The sequence below is a fragment of the Drosophila suzukii genome, chromosome 2R (genome assembly GCF_043229965.1).
Source record: "Drosophila suzukii chromosome 2R, CBGP_Dsuzu_IsoJpt1.0, whole genome shotgun sequence".
Lineage (NCBI taxonomy): Eukaryota > Metazoa > Arthropoda > Insecta > Diptera > Drosophilidae > Drosophila > Drosophila suzukii.
Window position 1 is genome coordinate 16374803 of NC_092081.1, and position 15054 is coordinate 16389856.

Sequence of the window (15054 nt, forward strand, 5' to 3'; positions counted from 1 at the left end):
CCAAAGACCCATAACTGAACCCAATCTATTACTCAGTCTTGCTATAATGGTCTTAAAGCTTAAGATCCTAATATCATATCATTAATTTATTAACCCCGCTATAACATTTAGTTTTTACTATATTAATATGTTCTTTTTTAGTCTCATATTTAAGAAATTATTTTCCTTTTAATTTAAACCTTTTTCCCCTCTGCGAATTTGATATATCCCAACTACATCCTTCAAAATAACTAAGATAATACCAAAATAAAGATAATATTCTCCTTTCAATTTAACATTTTATCCCTCCCTGTAAATTTGTAGTATCCCCAGCACATCCTTCACAATAACTACTTAAACACTTTGCTTTTTATTCAGTTTTAAATTTATATCACATTAAAGTTTAAATTAACAGAATTACAAAAGTTAGTCGATTCGTCAGTTGGTTCTGCTGCAGCTGCAGTTTTTCCTTTACAATCATCATTATTATTATTACATTTTCAATTATCGGAAGCTAATTGGGTCTGCCGTCTGCCAAAGGCGACAGCGGCGTTGACAGGACGGCCGGGTCTGGTTATTCATTAATCCATTAATCGTTAGCATATATAGTCAAACATTTAACATAGAGTCACACTTAAAGCTATCACTAAATTGGTTTTAAGCTAATTGCATCAGAGTCAGTCAGAGAGATGTTGGGACCTTAAGATCTACGTGTTTTCCAGGTGCGACACCTTCTTGTCAGGCTTACAAGCTAGTTCGTTGGCTGTTCCTGCTGATGTTGCTGCGGGGCATCGCTGGGTGTTGCTGCTGTTGCTGTTGCAGTTGCAGTTAGTGTTGCTGCTGCTGTTGCTGCTGCCGCTGCTGCAGCAGCTGCTGTTGTGCTGGCCGCCGCGGCATCCAGGTTCAGTGTGGTGCTGCTGGCGGCCTTCTGGTTGGGGAAGAGCACCGAGTAGGCCGGCGGGGGATCCAGCTCCTCGTAGTTGGGCGGCGCGGTGGCCCCCAGGTGGTCCTGGCCACCACCTCCTCCTCCATTGGCGGCGGCCAGCGCCGCCTCGCGCTCATTGTTGACCGCATGCTGCGACGCGGAGGCTGCAAGGGAACGGATGGATTCAATGTGAGAGCTCAAGCGACAACACAGAACTGGGGAGTGGATGGATGGGGAGTGGTTTTAGTGGGGTTTTGTTTTGCAGAAAAGTTAGACACGGTCATGGCACAGCACACGAGTCGTAGGTCGGTTCATGATGTGCGGAAAGAGAACAAATCGGGGGAACTCGTGGAAATGACAGTGCCTTACTTGGACTAGACTATGGTGCAATTTAACGTACCCCAGAGGCCGCAGATGAGCAGGGCTCCGCCGCACAGGAGCATGCCGAGCATCAGGTAGCCCCATGGGCCGTACTTCGATAGGTCCGAGTGCAGGCCGGATCGCGTCGAATTCCGGCGTGTGAATCCGCTGCCGGCTCCAGTGCCCGCTCCCATTTCGGCCGTATCGTTTTCCGGCCTCTGATGCTCCCCCTCGGTGGCCAAACTGGGCCCAATCGAGTTGGGCGACCCATCCGGTCCCACCGGCTTCTTCATGTCTTTGGTGTGCACTTTGCGCAGCGTGGTCGTCGAGCTGGCCGTCGAGTTATCCAAACCGGCAGCGCCGTCATCGCTATCACTGCCGTTGCGCGGCGAGTCCTCCGGTGCCGAGGGGGCATCGTTGGCCAGTAGGTTGCGGAACACTTCCAGGGCGAACTGCTCGAAGAGCTCCGACTCTATGCCGGCGGCCAGGTGGCCGGCACCAGGGCGATGCCGCTTCGAGCACAGCTCGTAGTCCTCATCGCCGTCGTACTCGTTGCTGTACGGACAGTGGCGGATCCCGTCGCAGGCCAGCTCCTTGGAGATGCACAGAATGGGCTCATCGCTGCAACAGAATAAGCCATTAGTACAATATCTCGGGGAAGAAAATAAAAACCTATATAGTAAAGTACTCTTTAGTTTAAGTCTAACATCAGCCATTATTAACTTTTTATAAACATTTAATAAAATAAAATGATACAATTTGGGTTCGATTCAAATAAATGGACTTATCGCAGCACCTTTGTATTTAAATACGAACTGCTTGGTTGAGGTAGGAAATAAAAAATGTGATAAGTAGTTTAAGTCGCACATCATGAAAATTTATATAAAGAGTGTTTACTAAAAATAACGTACACAATTTACGACTTAAATGATTATACCTTAAAAAGTAATTTACATTGTTACTTTTTATATGGTTTTTAACTTGTACTGCCTACTTTCAGGCGCTCTACGTTTAAAATTCCAAGCCACACCTGTTCGAAGGTGCAATACTTAAGTGTTTTCCTGTTAAAAATGCATTTGATTACTTCCAGGAATGAAGTACTTTATAAATTTGTAGAATAACTACGATCTATTATTTTGAATAATAGCAACATTGAAAATGCAGAGATTAAGTTGTTATGTAGAGAAGAGAAGTGGTTCAATCTAGATGATTTCAAGACTTCCTAGGTACGTTTCCTTATCCAACTCACCCGATCTTCAGGCACTGGTGCTTGCTGCCATCCTTGCACTGCTCTCCTTTCCCGAGCACCGTGACCATCAGCTTGGAGCGCAGCGACTGCTGACCATGTTCCCAGACGATCTTGACGCGGCCGTGGAAGAGCCTCACCGGATCCTCCATCTCCGAGGCGGTGTCCTCCAGCTGGCAGGGATCCACTCGCCACTGGGCCGTGTGCGGGTCCAAAGAGCTGAACTGTTGGGGTGAAGGCAAATAGAACCTTTTAATTATGGGGGACTGGCTAAAAGCGTGGCCTAAGTGCGTACTGAATACTGGCTGCGAAACGTGCGAGCAAACAGTTTACACGATCGAAATGCTAATCGCTTAAATTCTCAAACGCCCCCGCCCCCTTGACCACGACCACGCCCACAGCCGCAAATCGTTGACGTGACGTGAATGGCCAAGTTCAACAAAACGATCAAGAATCAACGATCAAAAAACTGCGAATGCAAACACACATAATGCAAAATTAAATATTTACGCTGGAAAAATACGAAAACAAAAAGCTGTGAAAGCCACGCCAGAAACGAGAACTACGCTGGGTAGCTATAGGTATATAAAATTAAATCCATTAATATCGTAGCTGTTTCACGTGCAGATGATATGTAGAAAAAATAAGCAATGGATACGGGTTCGGCCAGCTTTGTGCCATCTCAGGTTCAATAACTGCGACGAGTTGGTTTTGTTGGTTGGTTGGTAGTCCCCATACCCATTGTAAGTACACACTCGTAGTAAACAACAATTAGCCAGGGAGTGTCCCCGTCGGTGACAACGGTTAAACCAGTTCTCGAGACTCGAGTGATAAAAAACACGCTCCATGCATCGTGATGTCTACTACATTTTTCTAGCCAGCTCATTAGGAAGACGATTCAGTGCTGTAATTATGCGACGCATCAATTTGCACTTCTCACCGAATCGGTGACGGAACAAAGAAGCTCCTCTGTTCTGGGCATGCAAATGTGGATATGTGCCTCCACTCCCTCGAGATCGAGTCCCCAACCCATCAACCCATTGCTTTTTTTCAGTTTCCAGTAGCATAGTTTGCCTTTATGGCGTCGCCAACTGTCAGTCAGTCGGTTCAAGTCGACGGATTTATGGCGACGCGTCGCCTCACTAACCGAAAGTGTTGCTTCTCTTTCTGTTTCTGTGGCTTTCCTGGCCAAATGCTGCAAACGTGTTTCAAATATCAAACCAATATAAAAAAAGGTCCAGCAAAATGTTTGAAATTCGCGCGCTTATGCAAATACTAACGCTTTTCTGACTGCGAAGCGGAGTTTTGGGCCCGCAGAAAGTGAAACTTAAACAGCTGGAGTTCAATGTCAATGGCCAAATGGAAAGTTTCTTATTTAATCGAGAACACCTTGGCAATGTCAATGATCAGCTGACGAATTACGTTTGCCTCGCATGAGAACTGCCGGTAATTGGAGACAATTTCAGATGTCAAACTGTCTCATCGGAAAGCCACAAAAAAGTAACAATGTCAATCGAGAACTTAGGCTGGTGTGCTCGATAAGTCTGCTTATGAGAACATAACATATAATGCAGCCTGCAAACTTAATCTATTTGACAATGGAAGTTCTCAGCAATTTGGAAAACACTCATAGCCGTAGTTTTCATGTATTGCGGAATAAATTATAAATAGACAGGTATCAAAAAAGATTACCGATGAAGTCATAAAAAAATTCTGATTTCATTTGTCATTTTTTTTAGGTGTAGGAGAATCCTGAGCTGCGGAAAATCACTGGCTACTTGTTCTTGAACTCTCAGCTTTTTGAACTTCTCGATCCGATTCTCACACTTGAACGCTGCGCATGCGCAGTCAAGTGGTGTATCTTAAAGTAAAGATGAATGGGATCAAAGAAACTGGCAAATAATTCGAGCGGAAGGTGCAGAAAATGGCAACCTCGCACTAATCAGCGAAAAATAAATACACTAGGGGAAAATACTTTTAAAGTATAAATAGAGTGGAATTCTTGATTTAGAAAATCACTTAGTAGCAATCTAAACAACAAAGATTCTAAGCTGAACAAATATAACTAAGTCCATTAGAATTTCATTTATAGTTTTATGATCTTTAAATCCATTAGAATGTGATCTATATTTGTAAGATCTTGGACTTTGATTGGTTTTATTTTCTCCTTTTTAACCTATAGATATCTTGGTGGTGCCAAAAACCCAAGGAATGTTAAATGATTTGTTTTGCTAACTATCAGAATTCTTCAAAACACAGAATACTATCAAGATTTTCTACTAGTGTTCCCAAGTGTGATCAATCGAAAGGCAACCTTGTCGCCAGAAATGGGGGCTAAGGTGAGTTCACTTACGATGTTCAGAGGGCAGGTGCGTCCCATCACCCGGGAGGCCTTCGAGGAGTTCAGGGAGGCGGAGGACTCCATGATTGCCCCCGACTTGGCAGTACGCCGCAGCTTGGAGGAGTTGCTGGCACCGGCCAGAGCGGCCATGATGTTGGTGGCCGGACTCCTGGTGGTGGCCACATCCAGGGGCTGCCTGTGCTGCAACTTGGGCAGGATGAGGCGCACTATGAAGCCGTAGTTGGGCGGGGCACTCAGGATGCGGGCGCAGGAGGCGTGCTCCGCCCCATACGATCCCGGCTTCAGTTCGATGATGAGACTAGATTCTTTGCCCTCGCTCTCGATGAAGTGCTCGTGCTGGGGGCTGCAAAGCGGCTTGAATGTGGGATGGGACAGCAGATCACCTGAAATGGAGAGTTTCGTATCGAATATCATTAATGAAGCGCAGATGCCTTGAGTTCAAATTTACATTGGTCTGTTAATTCCTACAACAAACTGATGGATGGTCGCTGATTTGGGGCCATTTGTATGCCAAATCCATCAAACCAACTAAACGCATCGCATGCAGACGAAATACGCGAGTTGTCAATCAATAAATAACTCACAGCTTGACGAAAATAAAGATAAATCAAGAAAAAAGCTGCGGTGTGACAACGCTAAAAATAGGAATTTTGTGTGAATTGGCAGGGAAATGGAAATGGTTGGGACTCCAGTTTCGGGTGATGAAACCAAACCGAACACAGTTCGAAAATTCCATTAATTCGAATGGATGCGATGATAATTGAATTACCGCGTTTACCTAAACACGGCGAGGCAAGTGGGAGAGCTCCTCAAATTCAATTATTTTGCACTCGATCTCGAACTTTGCGCCGCCAAAGGTTAAAGATTCGCACAAGCACTATTAAGTACTTCAATTAATAAAGTACAAATACAAGCACACGAGCAGTACGGCTGTGTAGGAAAACTACTTTTGCATTGTGCCCCAGAGGTAGTCACACATCCATATTCTTCTGGGTCAGTGACTGCACCACATATATGGCGATATGTGTGTACCATTATACCATTATTATATTATTACCCGAGCCGTTGCTGTTGCAACTGACTTATTGTTTGTGTTTTTGCAGCCGCCCTCGCTCTTTTTTTACCGCTGAACAATTGCCACACAGCTTTGGCGAACTATTAAACATTTTATTAAACAATTTGCATTTGCTCCGTACAGCCAAGTTTTTAGAGTGCGAGTACTCATACCCGCACTCAAGCAATTTAGCAGCTAATTCCCATTTCGAACTTGACATTAATAGCCAAGGGGTTCGAGCTATCCACACGTGCTGGAGTTTCAATCATCATCTCGGCAAATGCACCCATTACATTCAGCTTAATGACAGGCTCTCGTCAGTTTTATACTCCGTTTATGGTAGATTTGGTTAATCGATTCAGATGTTGTTCTAGGGAAAGCCGTACAAATGACACTCATTCAGTTTCCCCACAATATCTTCAATTAGTCGCAATTGTTACAGAATGAAAAGCCATTAGCACTGTAATACAATGAATTCCATACAGTTAAGTAATGATTAGGGCCTATTTGAGGGCCAACAGAGTGGGGCTCTAAAGTACCAGCGTCATTGCTAATTGGGTTAAAAGCGCACAAGCACTCCCGGCCAAATAAACACATGCATCCGCAAGTTAACTCGGCTTTTGGTTGCGCCTTAATGTTTATGCGGGGAGTTCATAGAGAAATGGGTTTACGATTCACAATTCGGGCAGCCAGCCAAGCGGGCCAGAAAGAAAGGGCCAGCAGCACCAGTTCCACCCAATTTTTTAACTAAATAAACCGTTCATAATTTGTCTTCGTTTTCAGAGCAGAACCGAGTGATACTGCTTTTTTGTAGGGAAATCAGTACGCTTTCCCAGGGAAAGTCAAATCCCAGATAAGCTAAGGTGCTAGCCAAACAAGGCTTGAACCTGTATCCACAGCATAATGTCGTTTCGTTTTGGGCAAGGTCAGGTTAAGAGACACGATTACACAGATAAACATCAAGACAAACAGCTAACAAACCAACGAGCAAACTCACAGACAAACATTGAAAACAATTTACTGTCAACTGTTGGGCACTGAAAAAAATTAGATACTTAGGTTTCTGATACTGTGAACTTTTATTACGGTTTCAATTTAACTTTGCAGTGTGTTTTTGTAGGTCTTGGTGTTAAATATATCTACAGAACTTCTAATCTCATTCGGAAAGTATTCATATTATTTTGTTTCTCATAATAGGAAGTACTGTATGGGTTTTGTCCAGATCTGAATATTTTTTTGGTGGGGGGGGGGGGGGTTAAACTACAAAATTTGGTTAAGTAGAAATCAAAATTTTTTAATAAAGTACATATAACAAGTACTTTTTAACCCGAGTGGGGGTTCTTTCCATGCTATCTATACCAACTTTTTAAAATATGGTACCGTCTCTTATAGAAGTAATACAAGTTTAGAGGGCCTTGCCACACCCCTAAAAAATACCACGAATTCTCGCAGTGCACTTCAATATATCTGCCAATATCTCGCGATGTGTATCTTTGGCTTCTGGTGTACGTGCGTATCTGTGTGTAGGTCAAGCATCAGCAGCCACTTGAATTTGAAAAGGGCACATTAAAATGCGTAGTCAATGCCGATCCACAAGTTATAGTGCTACCCACAGTCCACCCATCCCTCCTATGTTGAGTGGGCCAGTTTCGAGCTGTTGTTGTTTGGATTCAGATTCAGATTTAGACAAAAACGGAACTTGGCCGAGAGCAAACTGCAACTGCTCGTGCAGAGATTGTCAAGCGGTTGGAGGGTTTTCATTTTTTGAGTTTTTGAGTTCTGCTTCTCGAGTGGCGACTGGGCATAATAAATTCTGTGGCTGCCACGCGATGCGGACGCGTGTTGCATGCTGGATGGATGGATGTGTGTGGATGCTGGATGTTGGATGCTGGATGCTCGTCATAATTACGCCCGGCTGCCTGCGGAAAGGGGGCGGTGGCAAGGGGCGGGGCGGAACAGTAAAAGCGCACGATGGAGAGACACTCGAAAAAAAGTTGTTGTTAAAAATTACACAACACTCGCACACACAAACGGCAGGCAAACACACAAACACACACACACACACGGAGTGAGCGCCACTCGACGCACAAACAGAAACAAACAAAAACAGTCTGCAAGTGCAGTTTGTTATACTCTTCTCCGCAGAGGGAATGCCATAAACCCGTAAACCCGTAAGCCCTTAAAACCCCCATCAAACTTGTTAAGTTACACAATCGAATTACGGAATCGATAGGTTATCTGCAAGTCAAGTGGATGGATTTTATTTTTCCTATACATCCCATGTAATATTTATCAAAAAGTCCCCGTGAAAAGCATCAATAGGAGTGGCGCTTTTGGTTTAATTTACTGAATTAAAAATCAGTCTTTATACTTATTTGGTTTGGTTTGAAACTTGCCATTAAGGAAAACTAAACAAAAATTTGTTTATACATAATTTCTTTGATTTAATTTGTCACCCATTTTAAACTCGTTTTGTAACTGGGTTTAGGTACTGTTTTATTAGAACCTAGAAATAGTATACTCCATATATCATTCAAAATCCCTCCCATTCTTTTGCTTCTCTAAATTCACTTGCAAGATAATTTTTAAAATTTTTATTACGATCATTTCTATTATATAGAGCATAAGATCTTCCGCTATCGCCTCTCATCATGCTGTTTGCTTTATTTTTATTTGTGTAACTGCTGAAATTGGGTCAACTATCAAAGTCAGAATGGCAAGGGTTAAGTGCTTGTCCCTCCTTCTCTTTCTCTGTGGCTGTCGCTGTCCCTGTCTCTTTATCTGTCCCCGTCTCTTTCACTGTCTATGCCTCTCTATCTGGCCTTGCACCTTTCCCGCTTTCCCGCTTTCCCGCTCTCCAGCTTTCTTCTCCCGCTTTTCCCGCCAGAAGCCCGCACCCGCTTTCACATCCCATCTTCATGGCTTTGGACAGCGCGCTACATTTCCCGTTGGCCAATTTTCCTAATAGGTCAAGCGAATGTGTCATCATGTTGCTGCTGCCTTTGCTGTTGCTGCTGCTGTTGACCACTGTCGTTGTTGTCGTTGTAATTTGTCTGTTTGCCCAGCTAAAGAACGACAAAATAAATAAATTGTACAATAAACAAGAGTTCAGGCAACGCGAAAGGCAAGGAACTGGTCATTTGTTGCTGCAGCTGCTGTGGAAGTTGCTGCTGTTGCTGTTGCTGCTGTAGATGTTGCTGCTGTTGCGTGCAACACAACTGCAACAACGGCAACTGTTGCTGCTTAACTGGCCAAGCAGTCAGCGGAATGGCGGCGAGTCGAGGCGGAAGCCAGTCGAACATGGCTTCTAATGGCCCCATACATAAATCAAAGCCCCATTTTCAGAGCGAAAAACAGTATTGCCAAGGCGGAGAAAAAATTCACAAACGCCCAAAATTGCCTTTGCTACTCAAGCAGAATGCCAGCTATTTTCTATTGCCATTTATTTTTTTTGTTTTTTATGAACAATTTGCATTTTAATTAAGCGATTGCAAACGCTTTGTCGCCGTCTCGCTCGCAAAAAGTTTGAATTGGATTGGAAAAACGGGTGTGTGTGTGCCACCTAATTGAACCCAGATGACTTTTCGAGTCGCATAGCAGGCAGCTTCTCGCCACAGCGGCCATATAAAACCAGACTCCCGGGGAACTTCTCCAATCCAAACCAATCCACAGATGGCTGCTGGCAACATGTTAATTCTACTTGATATTCAGCAGCGGCAACGGCAAAACAGAGCTGGAAACCAGTTTGCAAACATGTACATGGCTAAATATACATATGAATGCTTATGGCTGGATAAACAACGCTCTTCGACTCGACTGTTTGTTGTGCTAGCCAAAAAGTTCGGATAGAGTAAACACTATCCCAGATCAAGATTCGGTGTTAGATTTCGATTAAGATTCGGGGAGAAACTTGTGTCTGCGCACTTGGCGAAAATGTGGGTACTGTTTGGGGACTTATGAGTTTCCATTTCTACTTGATATGAAACAAATTTGTTTGGAAGACTCTCAGGTCTTGTCAACACCTATATAAAAAGGTAAACAATCTAGTAGTTTAAGAAAAGCATCTGGTATTTTCAAAATATCATTTGAAAACATGGTTGTAGATTGTATCCTTTAGTATGTTAGGGATTTACTTAGAACGTAGATTAAATAGCTATCAGTTTCCATTAGAACTAATTGTGTTAGGGTTGTATCCCAGTTGATATTATGTTATAGATGGTTTCACCTTAATTTCATATAGTTCACTTCGTTTCCATTTGGATTTTCTATAGAAATATATTCTTCAGATGGTAGCTGGCCTACAGGATCTAGGATCGTACTAAATAATTTCTTGGCTTGATCTTAAATCGTGTAATATCACCCAACAACTGATCTAGTTCTTATAGATCGTATTACCTTAATTTCGTATACTTCACTTCGTTTCTATTTGGATTTTCCATTTTTCAGATGGTAGCTGACCTATAGGATCTAAGATCGTACTAAATAATTTCTTGGCTTGATCTTAATTCGTGTAATGTCACGCAACAGTTGATATAGTTCTTATAGATCGTTTTACCTTAATTTCATATAGTTCACTTCGTTTCTATTTGGATTTTCCGTTCTTCAGATGGTAGCTGAGTTATAGGATCTAAGATCATACTATATATTATCTTCGTTTGATCTTAAATCGTGTGATATCACCTAAGAACTGATCTAATTCTGTACAGATGCAAAACTTTCCAAATGGAGAGGTCAATGGAGCGGTGGCCCTCGTCGGGGTTTCTTTGATGCTGCCGTTAACGTTAACCCCTTGTTGCAACGCAGGAGTTCCAGACGCGAAGTTTGCCAATCTGACTCTTTGTTCGGGCCATAACTGTATTTCAATGACAATGAGGTCGTCTGGCGGTTGGGTTGCGTTTTCTTATTTTCTGTTCTCCGCTTTGTGTTTTTTCAGTTTTCTGTTTCAAGTTTCACTAAAAAAAAGAGTATTTTCTTTTATTTGCATTACATTGTTTTTTTCGTTTTCAATTTCATGCCGCAGAACTTCCGCGTGATATATTTACGGCTTCTAGCCGCTTTTAATAGCCACCCGTGCCGAAAATGATTCACGAGTCTTGACGCTTATCAGTTTGGGTGACTAGCAACCGAGATTTGGCCTTTCGGCAGAAATTAAAGCCAAATCATTTACGAGACCATGTGCACGGCGGGATCGGTCAAATGCGGTTAAGATCGAGTGAGTGGGGGAACCGCCAACCGGTTTTCCAAACACAAACAGCACAAATAATCGGTGATAAAATTAAAAGCACACACAACAAATGACAGTGGTTCACAATGCGTGTATTCTATGGCCACGGATATGGGATGGGTGACTAAAAAAAGAGGCTATAATGGCGGAGATTAGAAAGGCAGCGGTTAACTACAGTCAATACTCGAGAATACTCATACTACCAACTGCGTATTTTAAACTTTTTTTCTAACCACATACACAAAGTTTACTTATTGCGCTGGTTAAGTTGCTTATGCTGTGCCAACTAGTTTGTAACACTCATGTAACCAAAATTCTGGTTTCAAACAGCTTAAAAAGTTGTTACCTTTTAGGTAGGATTCATGTAAATACAGTATAACTAGGGTGGGGTTAATTCGGGTTAAAAATAAATTTATAAACTTATTAGAATACTAAAATATTAATCTATGGCGACTTTAAATTATTTTAAGAATAAATTTCGATGCCTAAGGCGATAAGAAAGACGAGTTATAGAATTCCAGAAATTCTAGTTCTGACTATTTCTGGAAGTACAAGAAAAGATGCTAGTATTGCCCTGTTAAATACTTGGTTTCTATGTATGGAGTATTTTGATTTTTACTGGGGTACCAAATAAACCTATTAACTTTCTCGAAATTACCGTTAATTCATCTTGGGAAAGTCCCAGCTATAGAAGTTCGACTGTACGACGCAAAGTGAAATCCAAGTCTTGAACTTGTGTGTGGGGGAAGTACCTCTTTTGGCCAGATCTTGTGACCCGATACTTTGCACCGATTCCCCGAATCCGGTAATTATAAAAGCCGCGAGCACTTGGGGCGCCTCAATTACCAGGTTTTCCCCATCCTGCCATCCTCCCAATCCCACCCTTTCACCATTTCTTCTTCACTTCACACCGTTTGCACACAATGCAGTGATAAAACGCGATACCCAAAACCCCACCTCCCTAACTTTTTCCCAGACACACAATTTTTTCTGCATTTTTCGCAACTAACCAAAGACTGCTGCACTTTGGACCATGGCAACACTGGCGGCCAAGAGAGTGATCGACGCCCACGCGCAGTAAATGTGCAGAATCCGCCTGAAGTTGTTGTTGCGTCGCTGCTGCTGCGCATGCGCCCCATGCTGTTGTTGTTGTTGTTGGGCGCAGCGAACGCAGGCGGTGGTCGCCATGTTGCTCTGTTGCTTTTCGTACTTAGTCAGTTTTTCTTGCAGTGTTTTTCTGTTTTGTTTTAAAACGGCTTTTCAGAGCTTTGCTTTTGCCTTTGCTATCGAATTTCACTCGTCGACGCGCGCACTTAAACAGTTGCTTTTCGCGATTTTCGCTTTAAAATTGCGCAATCTAAAACTAGTTCGTCTAGGATCGAGATCCGTTACTCGCGGATCTCCACTCGCGCGCCCTTTTCTTCTGCGAAAGTGAACAGAAAAGGAGCCAAGTTTTCTGCGCCGCCCTCGGCGTCAGCGACTGGGGCCCGAAGACTTGGAACGCTGCTCTTTTTTCTCGCTGTGCGCCGCTGCTCGAACTCGCGAACTTGCTGCGCCGACCGATCGGATTGGACTGAGCGCAGCTTTGGCCGTCCCGCGGCGACGTCGACGCCTCTGCCGCCGCAGAGCCCGGCGATCTCTTCCACGCTGAGAGAGATGTATATTTTCGCAGAGAGCTACAGCGCGGAAGCCCCAGTCTACTCTCTTTTTCGCTCTCTTTGGGGAGGGCCCCAAGTAGTGACAAGACCAAAACAGCCATACTAAGAAAATTTCCTCAAGCAGAAATTATTTTAGATGCCTATAAAACTCAATCAAATTCATTTCTAATTTCCTTTCAAATATCAAACGATTAAATATATTTCCAATTTTTAATATAATTGAATATATTGAATACTAGAGGTGCAGAAACATCGATGTTTTTCGATGTTACATCGATGTTTTCCTGTTAAAGCATCGGTAAAGCGATGTTTCTACACCTTTATTAAATACTTACAATTTTATTTTAATCAAATCTAATATTTTTTGTTCTAAAAGTTATTTGGGGATTTCACCACTGCAGCACTTATTATCAACATGGCGAATGAGTAATTTATCCATAAAATTCCGTCATATTCTGAAAAGCAAAGAGTTCCAGGGGCATCCCAAACTCAATTGGAGGACAAATTGTTCTATGATTAAGCATTAAATGTTTTGAGTGAAAAACACATTTAAAGATTATTTTTCATTTATTAATTTATCAATGTTTTCTGCACTCTTATGGAAATGTTTTGCAACGAGCTAAGTATTCAAGAAATACGGAAATCCATTTGATTAAACAAAGCTTGAAACCTTCATATAAATTTAAATTTAAGAAAGAGATCGACTGAAGATCGGATATTAAATATATGAAACGTTGGGATATTAATGCACTTACTTTACTGGATGTGAACATTATTATTTTATTTGCAAACATTTCATTTGTGTAATATGGGAGGTGCTATTGGAACTTGAGTTTTTGTTGTCTAATAAAATTAAATGTTGTAAAACCTTAAAACAATATTTACATTTTTAAGGTTTTATTTAAGTATCAGAACTTTTGTTTTGATAGTGGATACATTGTGAGACAATAGATCTTTTGTTTGACTTACATCCCATTTCTTCCAGTGCAAAGCTCGTAAACAACTGTAACTCTGCAATTTAGCTAACAAAGCGGACGGACGCTAAAGATGGGGAGACACGAGCCAAGGAAGCAGGCAAAAGAGAAATCGTGAAGGAGGGGGAGGGAGAGGGAAGAGGTTCTCCTTCATCTGGCACCTACAATAACAGCAACAACAAAAACAGCAACATAAGGCATGAGCAATCAGTGCAGCAATTCTCCTGCTGCTCTCTTCTGACTCATGGAGCTTATGGCGTCAAACGGATTTTTGCATTTGCATGTTTTTGCCTTAGTCTTTGTTGTTGTGGCCGTGTGCTATATTTTTTGCGGGCCCTCCTGTTGTTGTTCTCTTACTCTTTATTTTTTTTTTGAGCGGGGGTCTGTAACCCAATTTTGAAACGAGTCAAGTCGATATGCGAATGGGGGGGGGAGGGGGAAGAATCGCAAAATCAGTAAGACGCATTGGATGTGGGAGACAGAATGCGAAAATTACAGCAAAAGACATTCGGTCGTTCGTTCGAGTGAGGCAAAAAATCGAAAGCAGTTCAAACAACATGTGTCAAAAGGGATGAGCACGAAATACATCTTCAACGAGATGAATGCATGCCACATGGTCCCCCTGGGGGTGTGTGTGTCGGTGTTTGTGTGTGTTTGCGCCAAATTGGAGTTTACCTTAAGCCCAGCCAGATGACAGGACTCGCTCCCAAGGCCAACCAGCTGGGAAAGTGGGTTAAAGCCCCGTTGATCCCCGTAAATTTTACAAACCAGCGCCACAAGATACAAGTTTTGGGTCACGGGATTTCAGGAACCACGCGTTGATCTCTTGGCCCTGTTATGCAAAGTCCAATACAAATTGGCATATTTCTCGCTATATACTTCCTAATCTTGGTACTCTTTGAAACATACATATTATAAAATCAGTTAGAACCATTAACATGCATTTTATACTTCCTTTATAATAATAATGGTGTAACACTTAAATACAGTGATTGGGAAAAGACTTTAGTACTTTATTGGCGATTGTCTTACCAGCCCTTAGATCATCATTAAAGTTACTGAATTTTTTGGTTAAGTGCTACCTTTACCTGAGAATATGATACATAACAAAACGAGTTAGTACTTAATATTAACTTTAAGCCTTATTATAACGAGCTATAACTTTTAAATCAATCATAGCTAATATAAAATGATAAGCTCCCCTCGACTTTGACTTCATATCATAAGTTTATAATGTTTATCCTAATTTTTTATAAAATGTCTGTAGTTTTA

General features: G+C 42.3%; 1 protein-coding gene across 2 annotated transcripts; it reads right to left on the reverse strand.

Annotated features, from left to right (window-relative positions):
* Positions 1 to 330: 330 nt before the first annotated feature.
* LOC108018202 (uncharacterized) lies at positions 331 to 12731 on the reverse strand. Of its 2 annotated transcripts, none has more exons than XM_065863654.2 (5): positions 12161 to 12731; positions 4864 to 5255; positions 2514 to 2734; positions 1305 to 1885; positions 331 to 1119 (listed from the first exon to the last, which is right to left on the reverse strand). In XM_065863654.2, exons 1-5 carry the CDS (start codon positions 12336 to 12338, stop codon positions 731 to 733), a joined length of 1761 nt encoding a protein of 586 aa, XP_065719726.2. In that variant the 5' UTR covers positions 12339 to 12731; the 3' UTR covers positions 331 to 730. The 2 variants fall into 2 exon arrangements, with proteins under 2 accessions (XP_065719726.2, XP_016941207.3); XM_017085718.4 differs by having other exon boundaries at positions 331 to 1068; positions 12161 to 12730.
* Positions 12732 to 15054: the final 2323 nt, after the last annotated feature.